The sequence below is a fragment of the Pteropus medius genome, unplaced genomic scaffold (assembly GCF_902729225.1).
Source record: "Pteropus medius unplaced genomic scaffold, Ma_sr-lr_union100, whole genome shotgun sequence".
Classification (NCBI taxonomy): domain Eukaryota; kingdom Metazoa; phylum Chordata; class Mammalia; order Chiroptera; family Pteropodidae; genus Pteropus; species Pteropus medius.
This window is the reverse complement of record NW_024352947.1, coordinates 2,784,339-2,809,904: the sequence shown is the minus strand read 5'-3', so window position 1 is coordinate 2,809,904 and position 25,566 is coordinate 2,784,339. Positions and strand designations below refer to the sequence as shown.

The window sequence follows — 25,566 nt, the reverse complement described above, 5'->3', positions numbered from 1 at the left end:
ATTGTCAGAGAACCTTGAAAACTCCATTTTCTTTCGTGCTTTGGCTCGGGGGAAGACGGGGATCACCAGCCCCATTCCTGCCCCTTTCCTGGTCCCGCTGCTGGATTAGGGTGGCCCCTGACGTTAGGAAAGGAAAGGGTAGAAACCCAAGGGCCGCGTGTCTGCCCTGCTGCTTCCCAGCCCCCCGGCCAGCCCCCAGCTCGTCCCCGTCCGTCCTCCCTCTCAGTTCAAGCTCTCCGGCTCAGGCCGTATCTGACCTCAGCACCCCTCCTAGCGGCTGTCGCAGAGCTCGATGCGTCAGCCATTCTCCGAAGGGGGACCGAGTGTGACCCAGCCCTTCCTGGGGCGGGTCGGATCGCTGTTGCGCTGCTGCGAAACGGCGTCTTGCACCTCAGGTGGGCGGCGAGAACCGATTTGCTCAAACCAGTTCATGGCGCTGGGAGTAGAGCAGGCAGGCTCATTCGTAGGGTCCAGAAGAGTGACTTGGCTGGGTGGGACAGATGTCGGGGGTCACACCTGCGTGGGGGTGCTGGCCCCGGTAGCTCTCCATTCCCCGGAGCCCGCAGCTCAGGACGTCAGGCTCCACCACTGTGTGGTTGCCGGGAGGCTCTCTCCACGTCCCTGCAGACCCAAGTCCGAGGTGACACCGTCAGTGATGGAGCACAGGCGGGCAGTGTCCTTCGATGTTCACAGTCGGGCTCCGAATCCGCTCCTCCCTATTAGCCGAGCATGCTTATGTATCTTTATGGTTAGACCAGAAGCCAGCTCAAACTTTAAAATCTCAGCAGATAGTTCGGAATGTCTCAGGTGGCTCTAGCGTGTATGTGTGTGTGTGTGTGTGTGTGTGTGAACAGTATGATACGTTACCGACGACGACGCCATCTGATGGACTTCAGTGCTTCACGTACATGTCATTCTGCCCAGCTCTGCTGCACACCTGCCATCTTCGCCACGACTCAGTGAGGCGAGTGCCGTACTCTGTGTTCCCAGTCAGAGTCAGCAGCGTGACCGGTTTGTCTAGCCGGCGAGTGACAGGAAGGGGTTTGCACCCACCTGTCGCCAGCACGCATGAGATGGTGCCGATTGCAGTCCCGTATTTTAAGTGGGGGCAATCACGATGTAAACCGTCTCTTATAAAGTGAATAAATATACACAGTGACCTGATAAAAGTAAATATTGGGAAAATTTTTTTATTGTGAAAGTGTATTAGGAAATGTATTTTGGAAAGACGATTTTGCATAAGCATTTTAAAGAATATTTAAAAACAGTATACGTATAAAAACATTGAAGAGAGATGAAGAAAATGTTAATTACGGTGAGAACACGTCCTTTGCCACTAAACCAGCTGCGTGCCACTGAGCAAGTTATTAACCTCTTGCCACCTCGATTCTGTCACACTCAAAATGGGGACAATATTTACCTCATAAGATTGTTGTGAGGATTCGATTAAGAAATAGTTGTGACAGCCCTGCTCCACAGTTCCTGCGTACGCTCTGGTTCTTGTCTTTTATCTGTAGAAGTTCAGATTCGATATGGAAAATTTTTAAATAATTGTATCAGATACAAGTTTTCCCTATATCTTATATCTTGGGCAATAGTTGTCAAAATAGTCAATGAATCTGTTTTCCTGTTTAGAAAAAAAAGTGCAGCTCGCTGCCAGTGTTCACTTAACATCACGCGTCCGAATGCTACATTTGCTAGGATTTGATATTTTCAACAATCGAACTACTAAAAACAGAATGCTGTAAATAGAATGATGCCATTTGTTTCCAAAGACTATCGATCTACTAGAGCAATGCGAAAATAATAATAAAAGCATGCTATTTCATGTCAAACTTTGGGGGTGAGGTCAGGACTGTCATCTGCAAATTATCTTGGGGTAAATGCTACAGCCGCAGACACCGCCAGCGAGTATTCTCGGGGCAAACAGGAAATGGGTTAACTATTCTTCTTTAAGACTATTGTCGTTGGTAAGGAAAGTAATCTTAAAAATTGGTGGTAGTTATACCTGTCGAAAAATGGCAACAAATATATATGCAGTCTAATAACCAGAGTGTTCATCTTCTCCAAAAGTCTGAGCCTTTGGACGTTCCCTTCGTGTTTTGGTCCATCTCAATTCACATACTTTACACTAAAGTCATGCGTCCTGGTACTAGGCAGCGTGGGCGCTGGAGGGCTCGGCTCGTCAGACATATTCAGGCAGTGCTGGGTTTTAAATGGTGAGAAGGATAGGTCGGGATGAATAACCAGAAAGCCCAAAGCAAAGAGAAGCACTTTAGAGTTTCAGAAACACTTAGCCATTAAATTCAAAGCTCGCTCATCAGGGAGTCTAAACAACGAATATATTCAGACGCCACCGTATTTCGAAAAGGAATTTTAATACGAAGAATTTTGTTTTTAAATCATGCTATTGTAATAGTTATAAGATGGCTTTTGGGAATGCCCGGCCTGTGATGACGGTGCCTGGGCTCGGGTCCCTGATGTCAGAGTGGCCCAACCCAGGCGATCGAGGCGTCACGGCACAGGTCGTGCCAGCTCACGCTCACAGGGCGACAGTGCAGTAGTCTGTTCGTGCCTGCAATTAGCCCTCAGTTATCACTCAGTTACTGTTTCCACGCCTGGTGCTTTTTTGGAGCTAACATCTCTACTCTGGAAATGTTTGGAGCAGGCCAGGTTCAGACATTCTGAGTACATAATTTACAACAAGTGAACGCTTTGTATTCTTTTAAATTCACTTTTCCACTCAGTTTTTATCAGCTGCTTTACTGGTCATTCTGATATCTTTCTGTCATAGAGAACAACCGGCCAGAAGGTGCAGAGTACATGAATCCCAGTGAAAGACTCATAGAAGAAGGCTGTGTTCACATGATGTCGCTGGGATCCAAAGCGCTGATGATCCAAGTGTGGGCCGATCCCCACGCCGGCACGCTCATCTTTCGGTATTGATTCTCCTCAGCCCCCATGAGTAGATCATGCACTTAAATAGTTTATGTAAGAGACACTGACGGGAAATCTGCTAATAAAGACCACTGCAGCAAAGTAGAACAATCCTACTAAAAAAGGAGACACATTCTAATGGTCATCATCACCGCCTTTGTAATAACATATTATCGTATCCAAAAATCTATGAGATAATAGTATAATTAAGAAGATTATGGTGTAAAAAAAGACCTCTGACTTTTTAAGTTAGTTTAAAAGTAGAACAGATTTTTAATCTCACTTAAACATCTACAGTTACGATTGTTACACATGTGTTAAACACTGGGGTCAGAAATTTCATGTTTTCAGCCTATGCCTTTTCTCTCTCTGCGTAGCATGTGCGTGGATTCAAATGATGATGCAAAAGCCGTTTTACTGGCACAGGCTGAATCTCAGGAGAACGTTTTTCTCCCAAGCAAATGGCAGCATTTAGTCCTCACCTACTTGCAGCAGCCCCAGGGGAAAAAGAACGTCCATGGGAGAATGTCCATGTGGGTCTCTGGACAAAGGTATGAGACATTTTTAGTGACTACTTCTTCACCTCAGTTACGATTTTCAGTTTATTTAGTCTGCTATAGTTTCTGAAACAGGCTACAGAACACTACAGATAAAGTGTACTGTATAGTAACATAGGAACCTACGTCAGGGTTGGATATTTTCCTGTTTATCACCTCCATACAGAATTCATTTCCCATAGAAATAATTGTTGAAAATTAATACTTGGGTTTGGGGAAGCATGCAGAAATCTGAACATTTAGACATTTATGTGAAATATATAGTAGATCAAGGAACAGAAACTATAATTTGCTCTTTCGAGCCCATATATTATAAAAATCCACAAGGAATTATTGGCTAATAAGGCTAATACCTAAATTAAATCAGGATTTGAAAAGAAATTAGAATGACTAGAGAAAAATATAAGCCACTGTACCAGGTGATGGAGTCAGGTGGAGTACTGAATGACCTTTATGGACCAGGGGAATTATGCGTCGAGTTCGTAAGAAACATTTTCAGGAATATCTGAATATAAAAGTTAACACCGAGAGACCTACAAGGGATTCTGGATTTTCGAGAGTTGGGAAGTATTTTATTGAATAAAATAGCATGAAAGGGGTGTGGAATCGGGAGCTTGTGTCACCCGGGGGAGGGTCAGGCCGGCTGCGGGGAAGGGTCAGGCCGGCTGCAGGGAAGGGTCTGCGCGGCATTAGGAGAGGGACAAGTGCATGGACGTGGCGAAGCCACCTGACGGGAGCCTTCGAAGGCCAGGGCGAGGGGTCTGGGTTTAGTCTACTGGACCGTGAGAAGTCGCACACCTGTTTACATTATCTCCCAGTTCTCTCAAAAATGCCTTGAAGTAGATTAGAACGAACACACACACACACACACACACACCCCCTTAGCGCGCATTAACCTCTTTTCATTCATCGTTTGCTCATCCATCACGTGTTTATTGAGGAATTACTGAGTGTGTGCCAAGCACGTGCCATGTGAGGCCCGAGGACAATGGTAAACAGGGCAACCACGTCCCCTGCCTCCTCGAGCTCACAGTCTAGTGAGAAGCAGACAGCAAGCAAGCACAATTAAATTTATGCAGATTACGATGAATGCCGTGAAGGTAGCAAACAGGTCCCGGGACTGTGGTATCAGGTGGATCAGGAAAGGTCCCTCTGCGACCAGATTGTTCAGACGGACACCGGAAGGAGGGGATGGAGCCACCATGAGCAGGAGGGGGACGGTGTCCAGGCAGAGGAAGGGAGAGGAGGAGCGACCTTAGCACTGGAGAGGAGGGAGGGAGAAGGGGCGCGGCCTGGCCTCCGGATGCTGGTCCGCAGTGTCAGCCACGGGAAGGAGCAGGCTTTGGCGGTAAAATCAAGGGTTCTGTTTTTGTTCATTCGTTTAAAAAATACATGAAAACACGTCATTGAAGCTTGCTTTCCATGTTCCAAATTAAATATTTTCTGAGAAGCTCTCAGTCTTCGCAGCTGCCTAAGCCTGAATGGCAACTGTCGCCAACCAGTAAATTCGTGTCCAGAGCCTCGAGCTGGATGGGTTAGAGCTGGGGAGGGGCTGTGAGTCCAGAGCCTCGTTCTCTGGACTCTCCTCTTCATTTCTTGAACTCTCACCACGTGGCAGATGAACACAGTCCTCCCAACTGCCCTGCGAAGCGATTGTTAGCTCTGTTTCACAGGGGAGGCAGCTGAGCCCCAGAGCGGGGTAAGTAACTCAGCCGAAGTCATGCCACGAGTAAGGGCTACAGCTGACACTTGAACCTGGGCTCTGACCCCAGACAGTGCCCACGGGTTAAAACCCGAGGCTTTACCACCCTGAGAGCCTGTTTCTGAATCGGACCAGCTAACAAGAATAGGAATCGTGAACTAATTATTAGACATGTTCAGAGCGACAGTTTAGATGATCGTTGTGGACAGTTCTGAAGTTAGTGGGCATAATCACTTGTTTCACATAGTACTCGATTTTTTACCCATCTACTTGTTTCTACATTACTTTGAAGGGATTTTTTTTTGCCATTTGTTACAAGTTAATGAATTCATCTGTTAATAGAGCAATGAGCAAGCGACCGAGGATAAATATATTATTATTCCGTTCATTTCAATTTGGTACTATGTTTATTATTTTCTACAAATAATACACTTCAGAGGCCATTTTAATAATACATAATGACACTGAAAAACAACTTGTGAGTGTTTTCTATTAGTTGTTACTTGATGAACAGCACACAAATCTGGCAGGAATCTGTGGCACATGGTAGATAATTAATATTTGTTGAATTCATCCTGCATTAATCTTGCACTTAAAAATTATATTGCCATACTGCCACTAGGTGGCAGTAGCGTATCAGTAATGGCCATTTATTTAGTTCGAAAGATGCAGTGGAAGTTATCTCACTCTAATGTATGCCAATTATACCTCAATTTAAAAAAAAAGTTATATATTTCCTTTATTAAAAATATTCCTATTAATATTTAAATTTATGTTAAATATGCAACAGAAAGCCTTAGTGGAAAGTTTCTAAATAAACATATTCCAAAGTAGAATTTCTCATTCAGAGCTAACCATGTTTGCTTATTCTAAGTCTTCGTCTTATTCACAAACTTTGCCTTTACAAGTTACCTTCATTATCTTAGTCCAGAGTTTAAGACATTCTTAAAACAGGGTAGAGCTTGGCACGCTGCAGTTTCAGCTGGACAATGATGTCCTCCCATCTTGTGTCTATGAGAAAGCGTTAGTTTACCTTTTCCTGAAAGGATTCCTGTGAAAATAAGAGACCAATCAAAAGCTCCGTAATGAGTTAGCAAAAAAGTGGGGGGAAAAAAATTGCATTTCATTGGCTGTTCAGAGCAAAACTTGGAGAAGTGATCATTTTCCCTGATTCATCTTCGAAGGCCTCACAGAGGACGTGGGATTTTAGGAATTGTTTACCAAGGCGGGAGGCGTCTTGGTAAAGTCAGGGAGAGGCAGTTGGGTGGTGTCTGTAAACCAAGAATCCCATGTGCAGACGTCAGATGGCAAAGAAAGCTTGCCTCAAATGTGGGTTCACATTTCCCGTGACCTGGTGTAGGCTCGCCAGGCATCTCTGTTCTGCTTCCCAATTTCTAGGGCTTGAGGACCACCAGCACCTCAGATCGAGACAACAGAAACGGTTCTCTTTCTCCTCATCACCAACTATTTGATACTGAACCAAAAAGACTATTCAAGAATTTCCTGTGATTAAACACTCATGTGTTTAACATAGTACTTAGTCCTCACTGAAGTAACTGATTTCACTTTGTTCTTAATGTAGGAAACCTGAAGTTACTTTGGATTTTGTGCTTCCAAGAAAAACAAGTTTGTCATCCGATAGCAATAAAACCTTTTGCATGATCGGCCATTGTGTATCGTCTCAAGAAGAGTTTTTGCAATTGGCTGGAAAATGGGACCTGGGAAATTTACTCCTCTTCAATGGTATATTTTTCCCCATCAGAGCATTTCCAAATTTTTTTTTCAGTTAACAAGTATTAAACTAAGTAAATTATCAAATATTAATCCCTGTTTCTTTACTCGTGCTTAGTAAGTACTATATTTTCTAGCTTCCAGAATGACTTTAAAAATATTTTACATTTTCATAATCTAGATGTTTTCTATAATTGATGTATACATTTACGTAGAGGTATACATGGTACTCCTATACCCCCCCCCAAAAAAAGAGAAGTTTATATTAATTCAACTTTATTTTGTAATTCCGGAGAATGCAGTTATTATGAGAGGTAATCTTAGAATGGTTGTCTATTTTATTTATAATTTTAGTATATTCTATAAAAATACCAAAACTTAGGGGAAAAAAGAAATATGATTTAAAAATACATCACAAACCTGGCACATAATAGCCTGCAGACAGTGTTTATTGAATAGATGGATGGATGGAAGGGATAAAGATATCAATTCGCATTACATTTTAAAAAGGAATTTACCGAGCTATAGTTTCCATTTATTAAAAAAAAAAAAAAAAAAAAGGCTAAACGAAGCAAAACAAATTTTAAAAACACCCCGTTTTCTAGCTTAAGGAGCAAATAGAATTTCATGATTTTATTTTATCAGGAGCTTCACAGTTGACCTTATATATAGTAATTCGTCTTCTATCTATAGTTGGCATAGGCTGTTTGCTCATCACACCAATTTGGAAACGGAAGCTTTATCAGTTTTATAGGATATGGTGAATACTGAAAGAATCTGGCATAAAAAATTCTTGGTTTCTTGCTTTTTGTGGCAAATCCTGGCTGGAATATTTTAAATAAGTAACTTTGTTTTTCTGCTATTCAGGAGCTAAGATTGGTTCACAAGAGGCCTTTTATCTGTATGCTTGTGGACCCAACCATACCTCTATAATGCCATGTAAATATGGTAAGCCTGTGATTGACTACTCCAAATATATTAATAAAGAAATTTTGCAATGTGAACAAATCAGAGAACTTTTTATGACCAAGAAAGATGTGGACATTGGTCTCTTAATTGTAAGTTTTTATTTTACAAGTTTTAACTTTATAGTAACTGTACATATGTATGTTTATTGAATGTGTAATTAGCTATGAATTGGATTTCTAATGTTTCCCTTTTTTGTTTCTCAACATTTTCTTTCCTTAGAATATGTTTTTTTTCCGAAGGAAAAAAATTGAAATACCTAGACTTCCTCAGAATTTGTTTCTAGGTTTCAAATTTTCATCCCTTTTTCCTTGAAACTATATTCCTTTACTAAGTATCAGTTTAGTTTACACCTATTGATCATTGAAGATAAATTTTATGATATAGTAAAACTGTAACACATTAGCCTATTTCCTTTTCATAGTTAATAATAAATATGAATTTTGTATATTAGTTTTAATTATATATATTCAGATTTTAGAATATTAATATCAGTAACAACGAGGAATTTTGCTTTCAAAATATTGCTAACTCTGCTTATGTGAGACACTCAGATTGCTGTGTAATAGTATTCTAATATTTTGTTCTCCTAGTACAGAGTTTAGGGGCTTGCGAAGGATACTTTTCATTATAGCAACGAGAAAACTCAGCCGTCATAGTCTTCAAAAATCTACTAAAACTGGTAGATCTGGCCATGAGTCTATTTCTTCTCTTTTTATGAGAGAAACAGTGATACGTCAGAGAGATTGCTCACTGAAGACTTCCGTTCTGGAATGTATTTTACTGCTGTTGTTAATGAGGTGTAATTACATAATCAAAATAAATCATACTTTAAAACTGTAACACTTGACTAAAGTAGAAATTCTAGTACAGATATTTTGTAAAACATATAAGTCTTAAGTGGTGTTAAATATATATCTACGTATAGGTATATATAGATATATGTATAGAGATATATATAAAAACGTAGATATATATAAAATAGACGTAGAGTAGATACTAATGGAATTTAACTAAAGATTTGATATTAGGACTTCAATCTTTTTCTCCCTAAGGAGTATTTAAGAATGGGGGGTTGGGCATTTTGGCTGTCTACTGTTACTGAGTGGAGGTCAGGGACACTAAATGTTCTGCGTGGGCAGGGTCATGTGACAAGAAATGATCCCGTCATCTAAGGAGCTCATACAAGTGTTGTTCAACTAATACTGTTAACTCTCTAGTCTTTAGTTAATCCATTTCCTTTCACATGCCAAAAAAAAGTCCTTCATCCTTTTATTTGGCCCGAAAAGAATATACTTTATATAAGTTGTAAAATTCAACATAAATGATCACCAACTAAAATTCTATGGGTTTTGTGTGACAGCTCCTTTTAGGAAGCCAGGTGTTAGGCCTGATGTGGCAGGTGGGCTAGGAGGGCATGAGCGGGCCGTCAGGGAGGGACGGTGCCCGCACCGTGGCCTCAGGAGGACCAGCGTTTCGTCAGGCTTCTGATGAAAACTGCGCAGGTTTGAAAGTCTGTTTTACCGGCACAATCGGGCACAGTAGGCATCGTAGCGGGTTTCTCTGGTACGCACATTTGCGAGGTGGTGTCTGATGAACATGTCCTTAAATCGCCATGGGTCGAGAATGGCCAGGGCCCCGGCGTCTGTGCAGAGACGCAGAATGGGCGTAGCTTCCCGAGGCCTGGGATCCTGCAGCCACCGCCGCTGCGAGCTCCGCCAAGTGCACGCCTTGGTGGGGGGGTTAACCGTAATGCCAGAATGCGGCACCCCACCCCGCCCGCACCCGCACTTTCACGTGCTGCAGTTACGGTCACCCGTGGCCAGTTGCGGTCCGAAAATATGAAATGGAAAAGTCCGTAGATAAACAAGTCCTAGTTTTAAATTGTGTGACGTTCTGAGTGGCGTGATGAAATCTCATGCACCCCTCTCCATGCCCCCCCGGGACATGAATTGTCCCTTTGTCCAGCGTCTCCATGCTGTAGATCGCCACCTCCCACAGACCCCTCCTGTCACTTAGTAGCCATCTAGGCCAGGGGTCCCCAACCCCTGCTGGCCTGTTAGGAATTGGGTTGCACAGCAGGAGGTGAGTGAGCGAAGCTTCATCTGTATCCGCAGCCACTCCCCAGCGCTGGCATCACCGCCTCAGCCCCACCTCAGATCATCAGGTGTTAGATTCTCATAGGAGCACCGGTCCCTGGTGCCACAAAGTTTGGGGACCACTGATCTAGGTGATCAGATTGACCCTTGCAGTATTGCAGTGTTTGTATTCAAGTCGACCTCATTTTGCTTAATAATGGCCCCAAAGCCATTCACATAACTTTTATCGCAGTATAGTTATAAGTGTTCTATTTTATTAGTAGTTACTGTCATTAATCTCTTGCTATGCCTAATTTAGAAATTAAACTTTATCATAGGTACGAATGTGTAGGAAGAAACAGTCTATAGGATTCGGTACAGTCTGTGGTTACAGGCATCCACTGGGGGTCTTGGACCGTGTCCCCACAGATATGGGGGGCTGCTGTAGTTAATAGAAGCTTGATGGGGAGCCAGGGGCTACTGGAAACTACCCTCTACACAGGAGGAATAAGGAAAACATTGCTCCGGAGTTCTCATCTCATAGGGGCGTGGAGATTGGTTAATATTTACATTCATAGAACAGTGCCTGGTATGTAGCGGGTGTACTGTAAGGTTTAGCTGTTGTTAGTGGTAAGAGTAAGTATACTTTCTTGTTTATTCTAAAATGATCGAAGCTGGAATGTCTCAGCTTTGGTGTGGGGTTCAATGTTGACCACAGAAATGAAACTGATCTTTTCCTTTGTGGGGAACCACCTTGCTTCTCACGTTCATTTTTGTTTAGTGTAATGTGTCTTTTTTAAAACAAAGAAAATGATTTGATGGGTGTCTTTTTACTTTGGAATATTCATTTGCTAGTTGATAACTTTAGGCTGTGTTTAGTTACTGAAGGAAAATCTTTGTGTTTCAGGAAAGTCTTTCAGTTGTTTATACAACATACTGTCCTGCTCAGTACACCATCTATGAGCCAGTCATCAGACTGAAAGGTCAAGCAAAAACCCAACTCTCCCAAAGACCCTTCAGCTCAAAAGAAGTCCAGAGCATCTTATTAGAACCTCATCATCTAAAGAATCTCCGCCCTACTCAATGTCAGACTATTCAAGGCATTCTGCACGAGATTGGGGGGACTGGGATATTTGTTTTTCTCTTCGCTAGGGTAAGAATCGTTGGTTATAGTTTTATCTAAAGAGAAACTTTTTATTGATAAATTTTAGCATTTCTTTTTGATTACAAGAAAAGCTGTACGTCAACTTTGTTAATCTTTTAAGGTAAAAAATTACACGTTTAAGGTGTCCCCAAGCTTTCTTGTAATTTATGAAGATTTTAGAAGTTTTTCATTGTCCAGAAATGTAATTAGAACAATTAAATGTTAAATTATAAGATTAAATTTGCCAATGAGAAAAGTACATACCGTAGTGAGTGACAATATAGGAGAATTGTATTCATTAAAAGAAGGTTTGTGAAACTTGTTTTTCCCGTGATTGTTCCAGATTATGGGGAAAATAAGGGTTAACAAATAAGTATAGAAAATAATTTGTTGATTGATTCATTATCAGAAATTTGAGGCGTTTTGCTGACATTTCAGATCACTAATAAAATTCTGCTGACTTCTAAGGTAGTTAATGTTACTTTAGTTCATTTGTTGCATATTTAAGAGACTAAAGAGCATGGAATTTATGTCTCCTTTTGTTTATAATTCTTAAATTACAAAGCAAGTGTGAGCAATAAAAAAATAAGCTTTCAAATGAAACTTATGGATTGATATTAGGTAGTGATAGATAATCACATGAAATTTTTACTCTCAAATTAGAAAAAAATATTCATTTTTTGTTTGTTTGTTTTAGGTTGTAGAACTCAGTAGCTGTGAAGAAACTCAGGCATTGGCACTGAGAATTATACTCTCATTAGTTAAATACAACCAACAGAGAATACATGAATTAGAAAACTGTAATGGGCTTTCTATGATTCATCAGGTGTTGATCAAACAGAAATGCACCGTCGGCTTCCACGTGTTGAAGGTTCGTCCTCGTAAAACTTCTCGTGGTTTCGTGTGCGGTGATGCTTCTCTCTTTATTAAACTCTTCCGGTCAGAGTTTGTGTTTTAGTTATTCTTGGGGAAAATGAAGGAACCTCAATTGTGTAAATTTAATCAAACTAAGGTACTCTTCTGTTTTTTTCCATTATTTTTTTTTTTTTGGACAAGGGCTAAAAATATTTTTATTTTAAGATGCCATAAAAAATAGGTTATTTCCATGACCCTTGTTTACTTATAGGTTTTCCTTCTATTTTTTGCCACCTCCTTTTTCACTTTTCTGCGTGTTTTCATGTACGAAGCCACGTTAGTGGCAGCACTTTAGATGTCGTCGTTCCTCATTTTCCATCGTTTAAATAATTACATTTTAATTTTCTTGAAAGCATTTTAGGAAAGTAAGAGAAAAAAACAGACTCACAGAGTTTTAGGTCTGGCCGGGCCCAGAGGCGTCTCCCGCGCCAGCCGCTCCCCCTGAAGGTGGTGGAGCTGAGACCCTCGAGACACAGACAGCGCTGTTTGCTGTGGCCGCACCGTGAGGGCCAGAGCCCGGCTCTCTGACACCCCGAGCTCCGCCACTTCCACGCGGTCGTGGCGCCACACAGGTCTTTCTTAAAGCCATGTCCGCGTCATCTTACGCTTGAACAGTGTTCCAACTCCAGCAGAAGACGATGCCCCTGCCTGTGCCCTGCCCTCAGCTCTTTAAGCCGTCAGGATCTGTGCTTTGGTGGCAGGGACCCTTGCCACTTTTTGGGAAAGGTTTCGAAGCCTAAAAGATTCATCGAATTGAAAAAATAAAAATAATGGGATTTATTTTACCTCATGTTTGAAACTGAGTATTGTAAACATTTAAAAGTTTGTGTTTTTCTAATTGTTTCAATTGTTTTGCAAAACAAAGCTACTTTGTGACATTTCGACCTACCGGTTTTCCTTTAAATTCACTGTCATGATTGCCGAGATCGAAAGCTTAATGTTTCTGTTAAATTTAGGGATTAGTCGATTAATGGGTTAATGCTGATTTTCCGTAGACCCTTCTTGAAGGTTGCTGTGGTGAAGATATTCTTCACATCAGTGAGAACGGAGAGTTCAGGCTGGACGTGGAGTCGAATGCCATAATCCACGACGTTAAGCTGCTCGAGGCGCTGCTGCTTGACTGGAAGATATGGCGCAAAGCAGAGGCACGTACTTCTTTCTAGTAGTAAAAACACGGGGCGTAAATTTACCTTCTTAACAAATCTTAAGTGTACAGTACGGTATGAAATGTATACACAGCGGATCTCTAGAACTGTTTCGTGTTGCCTGACTGAAACTAGCCATCGAACAAACCGCACACCATTTCTGCCACCCCCCACCCCGGGCCCTGGGGACCACCATTCCTCTTTCTGTTTCTGTGAGTTTGATTCTTGTAGATACGTCATAAAAGTAGAGTCATTCGACATTTGTCTTTTTGTCATTGGCTTGTCTCACTTAGCATTATGTCCTCAGGGTTCATCTGTGTTGTAGCATATGACAGGATTTCTTTCTTTTTAAAGACTGAATAAAATTCCATTGTATGTATGTATGTAGCACATTTTCTTATCCATTCATCTGTCAGTGGGCATTCTGTTTGCTGCTACATCTTGGCTATTGTGAATAATGCTGCAGTGGACATGAGTGTACAAATGTCTCTTCAAGATTCTGTTTTCAATTCTTTTACATTTATTTTTTTTACACCCACAGCACCCGGTCTTCCTAGGTGGTCTCCCATCCAAGTACTAACCAGGCCCGACCCTGCTTAGCCTCCAAGATCAGACGGGATCGGGCACGTTCAGGGTGGCGTAACCGTAGACTGTTTTCAATTCTTTTGATTCTAAATATCCAGAAATGGGATTGCTGAATCATGTAGTGATTCTAATTTGAATTTTTCAAGGACTCTCCGTACTATTTTTCGTAAGAGCTACACCATTTTACAATCTCACTAACAGATGTGCAAGGGTTCCAATTTCTCCACATCCTCACCAACAGTTGTTATTTTCTGTTTTTTGATAGTGGCCATTCTGTTGGATATGAGGTGACATCTCATCTCAAATAAATTTGACCAAACATGCTAGAGGAAAGATGTAATTAATTTTCTATTTTTTCTTTAGAGAATTATATTCCAAAATTTCTGTCGTGTGAAGAGGCAATCAAGTAATATGCAGCCACAAGACATGGGAGAAAAGTATTATAGAGTTGTGTCAGGCAGCTAACTACACTGTTGCTTTTTCTGGATTTTGTAGTACTCGTCAGTTTTTAAAACTTTGTAATTTGTTCTGATTTCTTTTCTCATTCTGAATAAATACTTTCAGAATAAAAAGACCGTACATATGTACTGACAAAAAGGCTGGTCTGGGAATAAATGTTAAGACTTGCTTTTCAGACGGATTTAACCTCTGACCCTGACTGCCACACTGCGTGTCCCCCCCGCCCCAGAAGCCTGCTAACTGGCGTGTGTCTCTTTCCCCAGCGGGGCGTGTGGGAGACGCTGCTGGCCGCCCTCGGCGCGCTCATCCGAGCCGAGCACCAGCAGCAGCTGCTCAACGTCCGGCAGCTGCTGGAGGCGCGCGTCGTTCATCACTTCCTGCTCACCTGTCAGGTTTTGCAGGTACGCTTCCTGTTGTCTTACTCCCTGAGCTGTTTTCTGCAGTTACTTCTGTTAAATAACTCAGTTCCATGGACCCAGATTTGCGTGGGACTCGCAGGGGAATTTTTCTCTTTGCCATCTTCCCTACCCTCCCGGATTCCTTCTAACGAAAACGTGTTCCCACATGCCTTAAATATCGAGTATGTACTGGCTGAAGATCGGTTATGTGTGCCGGAATTAGCATATTGAAAATATATCCAAAATAGTACACGGAAAAGTGCTACTAACTCCGCCAGTCGCATTGTAGTGTCTGTGCTGTGAACTGGCTTCCAGTTAAATTTGTTTCTGCACAGACGTCCGTTTATCAGCCCGTCTGGCGTATTGGACTGTGTTTCAAGTTCAGCGTCTGAGGCAGTTATCAGAACTTTATCGAGTCAGATAAGTGCAGACGCTCCCTGGCATCAGTATTATTTTCTTTACGTGGTTAATGCCTTTGCTGCGGTGGCGCTGCTCACTTCTCATTGAACTTGGGTTAAAGTCCAAAAGCTGTGACGATATCTGTAAGAAGACGTGCGATCTGGCTGCCAGTCCAGCCTCCCCTCACGCCACTGCAGCCCCGAGCCGTCCTCTGTCCGCAGGAGGGAGCCTTCCCCGGCCTCAGGCCATGTGACTCCCGCTGACCCAGAGTTACCGGACGCTCCTTTCATCCCGGCCAGCCCTAGCCCTCCCCGCCCTTTCCACGTCAGTCACCCCTCACCCCCATTCTGTGCTAGCTCCCTCTGCACACGCTCGGCTTGTCAGTTTCATGTCGTTTGTGACACTGTGGTGGCAACCAGGAGCATTTCTTTCCCTCTGTAAACCTCCCGAGGGCAGGGATGACGCTTTTGTTGATCACACCGTAACCCCAGTACCTGGCACAATAAATAGTTGTCGAATGAATGAATCCTAAAAGAGCAAAACCGAAAGCTTTTTATTGCTCTCCTCGAAGGGCTCGCAGGCCCCGTGCTCACTGAACATTTTATGTATCATTTGTGCACCAGTTTTGTTCTAAATTTCTCCTTTTTGAAACCTGTTGGCCAATTTTCAGTGAGTTCATGTGACAGTGTGAAGTTCTTATTCAGTCTTTCCTTGTCAGAAAAGTAACATTGATAAGTTTGGAGATTTTAATATATGTTCTCACTTCCATATTACTTTTAAAATGCTAGAAAAATCCAGATACCAGTTCCTTTTTCTGAAAAGTATCTTTTTCACCCTTTTTCATTCAAAGAGTCTGGTTGTCGCATTAACAGTTATCTATTAAGAATAGCTTGATGTTAAGTATGGTGGGAAGCGTATAAAGAAATAAGCTTAGTTACCTTTGAGGCGTGTCAGTATTTAAGGCAGGTTGATAAATTGGCAGCGTATTGGGTGTGAAGTGGTTTTATAAGTTCACGGGCACAGTGTAAAGAACCTGAACTTCGGTGAGAAGAATGGGAGCGTGAAAGTGGGGGGCAGACATGGAGGAGACTGTAGAGGCAGAATTCATGGCGCTTGATCCTGCTTAAATAAGAGCTGCAGGAGAATCAAATCCATACTGCAAAGTTTTACGCTGGGAGGTCGGAAGAAAGGGAGCGGAGCCGTGGAGGGGCGCAGCGCGCCCGTCTCGCCGTCTGTGCCCCTGCGTCTGAGACTCCGGGGCACTGAGATGAGCGAGACTGAGACTGGGGACAGGGACTGGAAAGCGAGGTCGGGGACGGTGTGCTCCGGGGTCAGAGCGAAGCCGCGGGGACGGCGGGGCGCTGGCGGCTCGCGCTGTGGCGAGAGGGTCACGCACCTTCAGAAACATCCGCCTTCGGGGCGGAGGGAGAGGGAGATATAGAGGGAGACGTGGAAGGGACACCACGGAGGCGCAGGGAGCAGGAAACCTAGGGAAGTGGGAGCCGGGGGGCGGAGGGGCCGAGCCCACCCCGGAGGACGCGCTTCCAGGGACACGCGGACCCAGACGTCCTGGCTGGCGGGCAGGGGGGCAGTGGATGAGGAACAGCCCGTGGCGGGGACCGTAGGTGGCACGTGCAGGGTGAGAATAGGCGGTGATTGAAAGTCCAGCAGCAAAAGGAAAGAAACAGAATGTTAACAAAAGGATCCAAACAGGTCAAGTGCAGCGTTTTTTGTTTTTTAAAGAAATAAGATGCCAGCAGCTGTTCGTCAGGAGTCAGTGGAGGGGCCAGACCGACAATAGGCTGGGAGGGACTTGGGAATGAATGACTGGAGTGACAACTAGGCGCGTTGGGACAGTGCAGGCGCACGGTTTCAGAACAAGGCAGATGGTCACAGCGGAAAGCTCACTGAACCGGAGGTCGGGAGTTGTGTGTCTCGCGTTCGCATGGCCACTGGCCGTCGCGAGGTCTTGGCACAGGGGTTTTGTGCTTCTTCTGTAGACTCAGTTCCATCTGAGTTCGTCAGACTAAACAGTTTCAAAGTTAACATCTAGATTTTACTTCCGATTCAGCAACACCAAGAGTAAGTGAGGACGGGCGAACGGCGAGGCGTATCATGTATTTGGATGTGGGAAGATGAGGAAGTTTATTTGACGCCCATGGCCTTCATCTGGAGGCCAGCTGCTTCCCACGGGGAAGGTGGGATTGGAGAACAGGATTTACTTATGTCCATCTTTGCTCGTAGTAATTAGTTGGTATCCTGCCAGGTCACATTGTTCCAGGAAGCGGGTGATGCGGGCCGAAGGAGGCAGAGGCCCGAGTCAGTTACGGCCGCCCTGTCCACGTGCTTTCCCTGTGGCGTAAGGTGTCATATTCTTAACCACTTTGAACCTTCGTATTCTAGCAATGAGGGAGAAAACCTCTCAGAGCTGCTGTGAGAAAGCGCGTCGTAAGCTGGGCCCTCTGTTAATGTAATCGGTTTTGTCTATCAGAAATTTGCCCTCTGACCCCCTAGTGCTGGTAGCAGGCGCAGCAGGTGTAAGAGTGGCAGTGCCCCCCACACTAGTGACATCTGCGTGGGGCTCACTGCGTGTGAGGTGCCGCTCTAAAGGTTTATGTCATTTATTCTTATTCCCATATTACAGGGAAACTGAGGCTTGAAATATTAAATATGCCCAATATCACACAGCAGGATGCCAGGAGGTCAACCTAGCCGGTTTGGCTTCTGATTGTGAGTGCCAGAATACAACTTCCGCTCAGTTCATGAAAGTAAATGGTCTAGGATCGAATTGGCATCGGTTTTAGTAAGTTTTTAATAGGATTCCTTGAGCTGAGAGCCAGCAACCCAATGTAAGGGTAAATACGTCACACCAGAGAAGTAAACCAGCACAGTTGTATCTTAAAAGGAATGTTTTGCTTAAATGAAAAATGTTGGTTAAGCTGACAGTTCTCTTTAAATCTAAGAGTTTGGTTTTTATTTTTTCAGGAACACAAAGAGGGGCAGCTTACATCCATGCCCCGAGAGGTTTGTAGATCATTTGTGAAAATTATAGCAGAAGTCCTTGGATCTCCTCCAGACTTGGAATTATTGACAATTATCTTCAATTTCCTTTTAGCAGTTCACCCTCCTACTAATACTTACGTTTGTCACAACCCCACAAACTTCTACTTTTCTTTGCACATAGGTAGGTATAATCGTTTTTGTTAGATCTGGGCTACCTCCGCTCTCGTTTTTCCTTCCCACTTAGTTCACGTGTGTCTGATGTTCATTGAATGGCCTCGATGTGGTAGAAACTGCCCTGATTACACACTGGGGTTGGGACGGGGCAGAGGGCTATGAGATGCACCAGACACGGTCTCTGCCTTCAGAGACCTTAGCGCCAAGAGGACAGAGGAGACGTACGCTCAGCTGTAGTAAGAAACGATATTTGGTAAGTACCTACTAGACGCAAAAAAGGGAACTCATTAGATTTCAGAGAAGTGAGGGTTTCATCAGACAGCTGCGGAGAGAGATTTAATAGGTTATAAATCCGACATGGGCATTGAAGAACTTAAGTAGAATTTAATAGGTAGATTGCAGAATTAGCATTCCAGGTGACAATGACATAAAGGGAGGAAAAAGAGAGAAAATAAGGAATAATGATTCTTACTTAAATATAAGAGATCTATAAAGGAGTAGTAAGAAATAATACTATAGATATAGTTTGAGACTATCATTTTTTTTTCCTCTAAGTTCATATTAATTGGGTCCTAAGGTGTAAGGCCGGAGAGTCTGAACCTGTAGCATCCTTGTTAGGGGTCACCGGAGGGTTTCGTTTTGTGTCTGTTTTGAGCAAAGGGATGTATGGTGTAGGTACGTTTTTCCAGTAAAACTCAGGAAAGAGAAACTCCCCGTGTGGAAGTGAGTCGAAGCCCTAAGAATAGATGGAATCGCCGAAGAAAAATGGGGCGAGAGAAGGAAAGAGGAAGCTCAGGATGGAATGATGGGTAACGCCGTGTACAGGGCGGGACGGAAGAGTGGTCGGGATGAGAAAGAGGGAATCGTCGGTGTTCGAAGAACGAGGAAAATGTCACGTGAGAAAGCAAGGAGGACCGGGCCTGTGAGGAAGCTGGACAGTCAGTTCAGAGAGGGAACCTGGTTGTAAAACAGCCATTTGAAGGAACGGGATCATGAGTAAAACGATTCATAAAAATTCAAATGAAAGCGGACAGCGTGACGTCGTGTGAGGTTCAGCACACACTAGTGAATAAAGTGCTGTCAGGTTCTGGCCGCCGAACCCGGCTGAGTCAAAGACGAGGACGATGTGGTCCCCCCTTCAAGAGCTTCCAGCCTAGTGGGGCGGGGGCAGCAAGGCGTAAACAGATAATTACACCATGCAGAAGGCACAGGATGGAAATGTTCTGTTTTCTGGTAGCACAGAGCATGGTGAGGGGGTGTTTCCTGGAAGAGGGTCACCCGCTCTGAGCCTTAGGGTTGGGTAGGAGTCGAAGGGAAGGGCCCCCGGACAAAGCAGACGGCTTCGATGAGCAGCCGTGAGAAGCAGGTGCTGCCGGAGTGTAATGTAAGAAAAAAGGCTGGAGAGGGGCCTGGGGACAGATCGTGGAGATTCTCGTAGACAAGACGCTTGGACTTCGTCCAGAGTAGTGAGGAGGCAACATGGAGCCACTGGCAGGTTTAGAGCGGGGGTTGACATTTGGCGGAATTCTGGTAGCTGTGAGGATGTGAGGGTGACCAGATGTCCATCACGGGTGCCATTTAGAAGCCCGTGACAGTAATCCAGGTGAGAGATGATAGGAGCCTGCATGACAGCACTATGCTAGGGATGAGAAGAGTTCAAGAAACAGGAAATAAAATCAGTGGCACCTGGGGACGGACTCGGCGTGGGTACTGGGAAGATGGCCGTCGAAGCCGGCTGCAGGTTTCCACGCGGGAAGTGGGTCCTTCCACCAAACCAAGCAGAGAACAAAACGGGAGCGAACACAGGGCAGAAGGACGATTCAGGTTTAGATTTGCTGCATTTGTGGTGCGTTGAAGAAATCCATCGGTTGAACTTGTAAGTACGGAGCTCAGAAAGGAAGGTTTAGCTATAGGTACCGATTTTGGAGTCATTTTGAACATTGGAGAAGATACATAAAAACACGAGACACAACCCTTGCCTCGCTGAGCGAAGAGATCAGATTAACGTAAAAATTGAACAGTTAGCTGTTCAACAATAGAAATAACTAAGTACAGCTGGAATTCAAGGAAAACAGAAATTAATGTGGCTAGTAATAGTCAATAATCTATAGTAAGAAATTGTCGAATGTACTCACAGATCAAATGCGCATTAGTATAAAGTATGCCATGTTTTTTTGCTTTGAACATCGGTTTGTAAAAATTTGTATTTAATGATTTGCTTTTAAAGTTAATTTTTTGTTTTATCCTTTTTAAAAATTTTACCACCTCAAAATTTTTTCCAATTCTAGATGGCAAGGTCTTCCAGGAGAAAGTAGAGTCGATCATGTACTTGAGGCATTCCAGCAGCGGAGGAAAGGCTGTCCCTAGCCCTGGATTGGTGGTAATAAGCCCGTCTGATTTTACCGCTTCACCGCCTGAAGGTAAAAATAACAGGAACAGAAGTATAATGCTTCCAGTTTAGTTCTGGATGGTAATCGGTTCATAAAGTGTCCACGTTTTAGCAGTGTCAACTGAATATCAACTGAATATCAACCTGATATTCAGACTAAATAAGGGGCAGGTTAAACTTAAAACTGATAGACTACACTTAATCCATTTCACTGCTTTCTGCTGTCAGCAACTGTCACTCTACACGGTGCTCAGGAGAACTTAGGAACAGACAGGGCTGGTGCTGTCTCACTCCTCAGCAATCCATCCCTTCCTGTCACAGTCATTTGTCCTTCATTAAGCTGCTGATTTACTTTCCCACTGTCTTCAAAAGCTGTGTTTGGTTTCCTCTCCGCTTCCGACCTAAACTCAGTACTCTGGACACCTTCGCTTGCTGGATGGTTGGCCGCCCTGCACTTCGGCCTCACGGTCGCGGACGCTGGGGACTCCCTTTATCTACCAGCACGTGCGCTTCGGTCCTGGACCTCGCCGTCGTCAGGGATGCTCCCCACTCTGAGGGTCCAGGCTCCCAGTCTCTGAGCACGCTCTCCCGGCTCCCTGGTTTCTTTATCACCCTCCCAAGTTCCCCTCCAGCCTAGATCCCTTTAGCCGGTGGTTTTCTTAACACTGTCTTGGGTGTCCTTGACCTCTTGGCCTTTTGGTGTTCTCCATCTGAAAACCCTCACCTTCCGTCCGTCTAACCTTCCTCACAGTGCTGAAAGCTGTTAGAGTCATTGCCGAGGGTCCCCCACCTTTCCAAGGGTCTTCAGCTGTGGCCAGCCTTTTTGGTGTTGATCGCCCTGTCATTTTTCTGTATGTCCGGAAGCAATTCTCCCTTCTCGCTCCGCAGCAAGCAGATTCAAGTCTTTACGCTTACCCTGCTTTTCGAGCTCCCTAATTTACTGCTGACAGACTGCCTTTCGTCTGCTGTCATCGAGAAGAACTCGGCGTCTCCTGGCTGGGAACTGGCTGCGTGTGTTCCCTTGCTGACCGCCGTCCTCTCCTGCCCTGAGGCGCTGCTTTAATGCCAGTCCCATCCAGGCTTGTCGCCGGCTCCAGTTTACATTATTAAGCAGCACAGGTGGGATGGGGGCACGGACGGGCAGGAGGGCACGTGCGGGCATTCACCTGCAGTTTGTTTCTCCCCCAGGGCGTTGCGATTATTCTCTAGCACATTTCGTAGCCTCTTATTATACTGTTTTAAGGCTCTGTTTTCATTGGTTTTGGTAGGTAGTTTGGCAGGCATGCGTTGACAGGAGCTCTGGAACCATAGGAACCTCCCTCGAAGACCTCCCTCAAGGACTTCCCAGAAACACCTCCCAATTTAGGGTTACAAATCACCCCAAATCCTAGAGCACAAAGGCCATAAAGCTGTTAGCGAAACCACAAACACGTGCACAGAAAGTACTACCCCAGCCTGCCCACAACCTCAGCCTCATTACAACATCGTTATAACATCATGCCTATGCCCGGAAGTTCATGAACTACAATTATAACAGACTGAATTCTGGGTAAACACATGCACAGTAGGCAGTGTTACATAGCAGCCAGCTGTCAGTCAAGGTGACCTCACATGTGGATCATCTAAGACCTGCCATCACGGCCCAAATAAAAACAGACCTTCCCACCGCGGCACTGGTGCAGCTCTCTGCGGAAAACCCGCTCCTCCCTTGGAGCCTACTCTGCCTTTTATCTTTTATCTTTTCACTTCTCAAACCCCAAAGGGCTGCAGCCTTCCTTAGCATGGCCCGTCTCCTAAAATGTGCTTTCAATAAATCTTCTAAATCTTGCTGAGCTGTGATTCTTTCTGCATCGGCACGAAGAACTGAGGCCCCCAGTGTTGGAGTTCAGATCCCCAAAAGCTAACAGCTTTATTTGGAATTTTATAGGGAATGTGTATTTTTTGTTTGTTTGTTTTATACCTACAGCACCTGGTCTTCCTAGGTGGTCTCCCATCCAAGTACCAGCCAGGCCTGACCCTGCTTAGCTTCTGAGATCAGACGAGATCGGGCACGTTCAGGGAACTGTGTATTTTTAAAATCATTGTGCATCACTCTGAAACATTTTCAAATACAGTCATGCCCCCATTTTTTTCAGATCTTTTTTTTTTTATTGTTTTTTTTAACATTTGATTTTTCTATTTTCCCCCTCCCCCCTTCTCCCCTCCTCTGGTAACCACTAGTCCATTGTCAGTGTCCATGAGTCTCTGTTTGTTTTTCCTGTTCATATGTTGCTTTTAGGTTTATATTCCACATAGCAGGGATGTCATGTGATTTTTAACATTTTCTTTCTGGCTTATTTCTCTTAGTATGATTATTTCAAGTTCCATCCATGTTGTTGCAAATGGCAGTATTTCATCTCTTCTTATGGCTGAGTAATATTCCATTGTATATATGTACCACAGCTTCTTTAGCCAATCATCTATCGTAGGACATTTCGGTGGCTTCCATGTCCTGGCCACCGTGAATAATACTGCTATGAACATCGGTGTGCAAATATCTTTTCGGATACGAGTTTTCAACTCTTTGGGGTAAATACCCAGTAGAGGAATTGCTGGATCTCTAGATCTTTTGAACAGAAACTTTTGGCAGCCTTAGCCTTCCAGCCAAAATCCAGAAATAACTAGGAAAAGCTTCTGAGCTATGGAGCTATTTTATTGCCACAAAGTCTGTGCCCTAAAGCAGTTCATTCATTGCCTACGTGTTCTATATCAGGGCTTCTCAAGCCTTAGCGACAAAAAAAAATCGCCTAGAGCTTGTTCAGTGCAGATCCCCAGGTCCCCCTCATCCATTCCGATGCAGTAGATGGATCTAGGGTGGCGTGTGAGTCACACAGGTAGCGCCGATGCCCACGCTGCTGGTCTGTAGACCGCTCCTGAGTAGCCTTCACTTTAAGGCACTAGAATGAGTGATATTTCTGGTCTCCTAGGTAGAATATTAGAAGCAGCAAATTGGAGAGCTATGGCAGGAAGAGAAAAAACGATTTTTCTCACTCGTAAGAAGTGACTACGGAAGTGGAGGAAAGAACGACCTGGGCCATTTGGTCTGGTGACAACAACAGCTCAGCTGTGACTGCGCTTACGCAGCTCCCATTCGTTGCCAGGCGCGGTGCTGAGAACATTACAACATGCTGTCGCCTGCTCCTCATAGCAGCCACCAAAGCAGATATGCTGAGACCTCATTTTACATTTGCATAAATTAACACTCACGTAATTAAAGGATTTACCCAGTACACCTGACTAGCAGAACTGTCACTTGAGTCTAGTTATATATAGCCGGAAAGCCCATACTCTTTCCACTGTGTCAAACTGCATTTTAGTGACTGCAGGTAAATTAAGTTTTACTTAAATCATTTAATTTCATTGCAGTAGAACCATCAGTCCTAGTGATTTCGAGTCATTCAGTCAATACTGTATTCTGTCAAGGAGACGGGAAAAGACATACGTTTTTGGAAGATTTGAATAAAAAATAGTTAAAAGGAAAATGGTTTTGGACTTCAGAATTTTAAGCGTTAGTTATTGGAACATCGACCTACATGGAGTCTTCACTGTTGCTGGATAAACGGGTTATTGCCGTGGCTGTGGCAGTGCAGAAAGGAAGTGATCCCAGTGAACAGGTTCTCAGGTGCTCTCCTTCTGTCTGCTTTTTCCAGGAAACAGTTCCTCCGGCATTACGCCGCCACGCACGACTGCCGACCTGCGGCGTTCTAGAAGCCTGCCGGCCCTGCCTACTTCTCCTCTAGCGCAGCCACAGAAGCTGACTGGAAGTTCGGGTGGTGGTATCGACAGTTTACAAAGTACTGCAGATCGTCGTGTCGATTCCCAGCCGGAGAAATGGGGTCCTCTGGGGACTTCTGAGACACTGAAAAAAGGCCCCGAAGACGCGTTCGTCAGTAGCTGTGAGTCTGCAAAAACCGTCTGTGAGACAGAAGCCGTCCTTTCAGTACAAGTCTCTGTCAATGGCGTCCCCAAAGGAGCATTGGAATATCCGGCCGTCAAAGTAGATCCTAAAGAGCCGGGAGCAGAACCCAGGTCAGACGATGACAGCCCTGGGGACGAGTCCTGCCCACGCCGACCCGACTACCTGAAGGGACTGGCCTCGTTCCAGCGAAGCCACAGCATGATTGCGAGCCTGGGGCTAGCTTTCCCGTCTCAGAACGGGGCTGCAGCCATCGGCCGCTGGCCCAGTCTTGTTGACAGGAACGCCGAGGTCTGGGAAAACGTCACCTTTTCTCTTGGTTATGAGCCCAACTGCGCTCGAACCGCAAATGCTCACAGGTACGTACGTGTTTTTGCATGCCCCCTTCCGCTCGTTAACCATTCATGAAGAATCTCTGCACTTCTAAAAATGTCTTCATTGTGTCACTTCTTACAATATGACATACATATTAATGACAAACAGAAAGGTACCTCTCTCTTTATTTTAATACTAGATAATATTGAATTCCGTATTTAACCAAAGGCTAAAACACATATAGCTCTCAAAGAAAAAAAATCTTGTGTTTTATTAAATTATTTATTGTTATTAGAGAAAAACTCTCAATGATAAGATTTATTGCTGTTTCCGGAAGCATCTCAGGCATCACATTCCACTGGAACTTCCTGTGATGACGGAAGTGTTTTACCTGTGTTGTCCACCACAGCGGGCACTGGCCGTGTGAGCCTGTCGAGCACTTGAAATATGGCTGGTGCAGCAGAGGGCTGAGTTTTTAATTTAATTTTAAATAGTTCAAATAGCACAGGTGGCTGGTCACTACAGTATTGGACTTCATAGATATACGATGGAATCGTGTTTAGTAGACTATATGCCTTAAATATACTTCTAAAAACTGACGGCAGATTTGTTCATCACAGTTATATCAGGAAACACTTTTTAAACCTTATGAACTTCTGCTTCACACGTTAAAATTATTGCGACATTCACACACCACATAACATTTTAGTCACA

General features: G+C 44.1%; 1 protein-coding gene and 1 pseudogene across 8 annotated transcripts in view; one reads left to right on the top strand and one right to left on the bottom strand.

Moving 5' to 3' along the window:
* Window positions 1-25,566, top strand: part of LYST (lysosomal trafficking regulator) — a 143,156-nt gene that overhangs the window by 48,996 nt on the left and 68,594 nt on the right. For 7 of the 8 annotated variants that reach the window (XM_039850366.1, XM_039850365.1, XM_039850367.1 and 4 more), the window contains 11 exons: window positions 2,795-2,939; window positions 3,315-3,488; window positions 6,779-6,939; window positions 7,795-7,985; window positions 10,879-11,124; window positions 11,813-11,986; window positions 13,026-13,175; window positions 14,483-14,620; window positions 18,002-18,200; window positions 20,482-20,613; window positions 24,272-24,896. In XM_039850366.1, coding sequence (XP_039706300.1) covers window positions 2,795-2,939; window positions 3,315-3,488; window positions 6,779-6,939; window positions 7,795-7,985; window positions 10,879-11,124; window positions 11,813-11,986; window positions 13,026-13,175; window positions 14,483-14,620; window positions 18,002-18,200; window positions 20,482-20,613; window positions 24,272-24,896 — 2,335 coding nt within the window. Of the gene's footprint in view, window positions 1-2,794; window positions 2,940-3,271; window positions 3,489-6,778; window positions 6,940-7,794; window positions 7,986-10,878; window positions 11,125-11,812; window positions 11,987-13,025; window positions 13,176-14,482; window positions 14,621-18,001; window positions 18,201-20,481; window positions 20,614-24,271; window positions 24,897-25,566 lie in introns of all 8 variants that reach the window. The other variant, XM_039850371.1, reaches the window with a different exon arrangement.
* Window positions 13,708-13,826, bottom strand: LOC120592670 (uncharacterized; annotated as a pseudogene).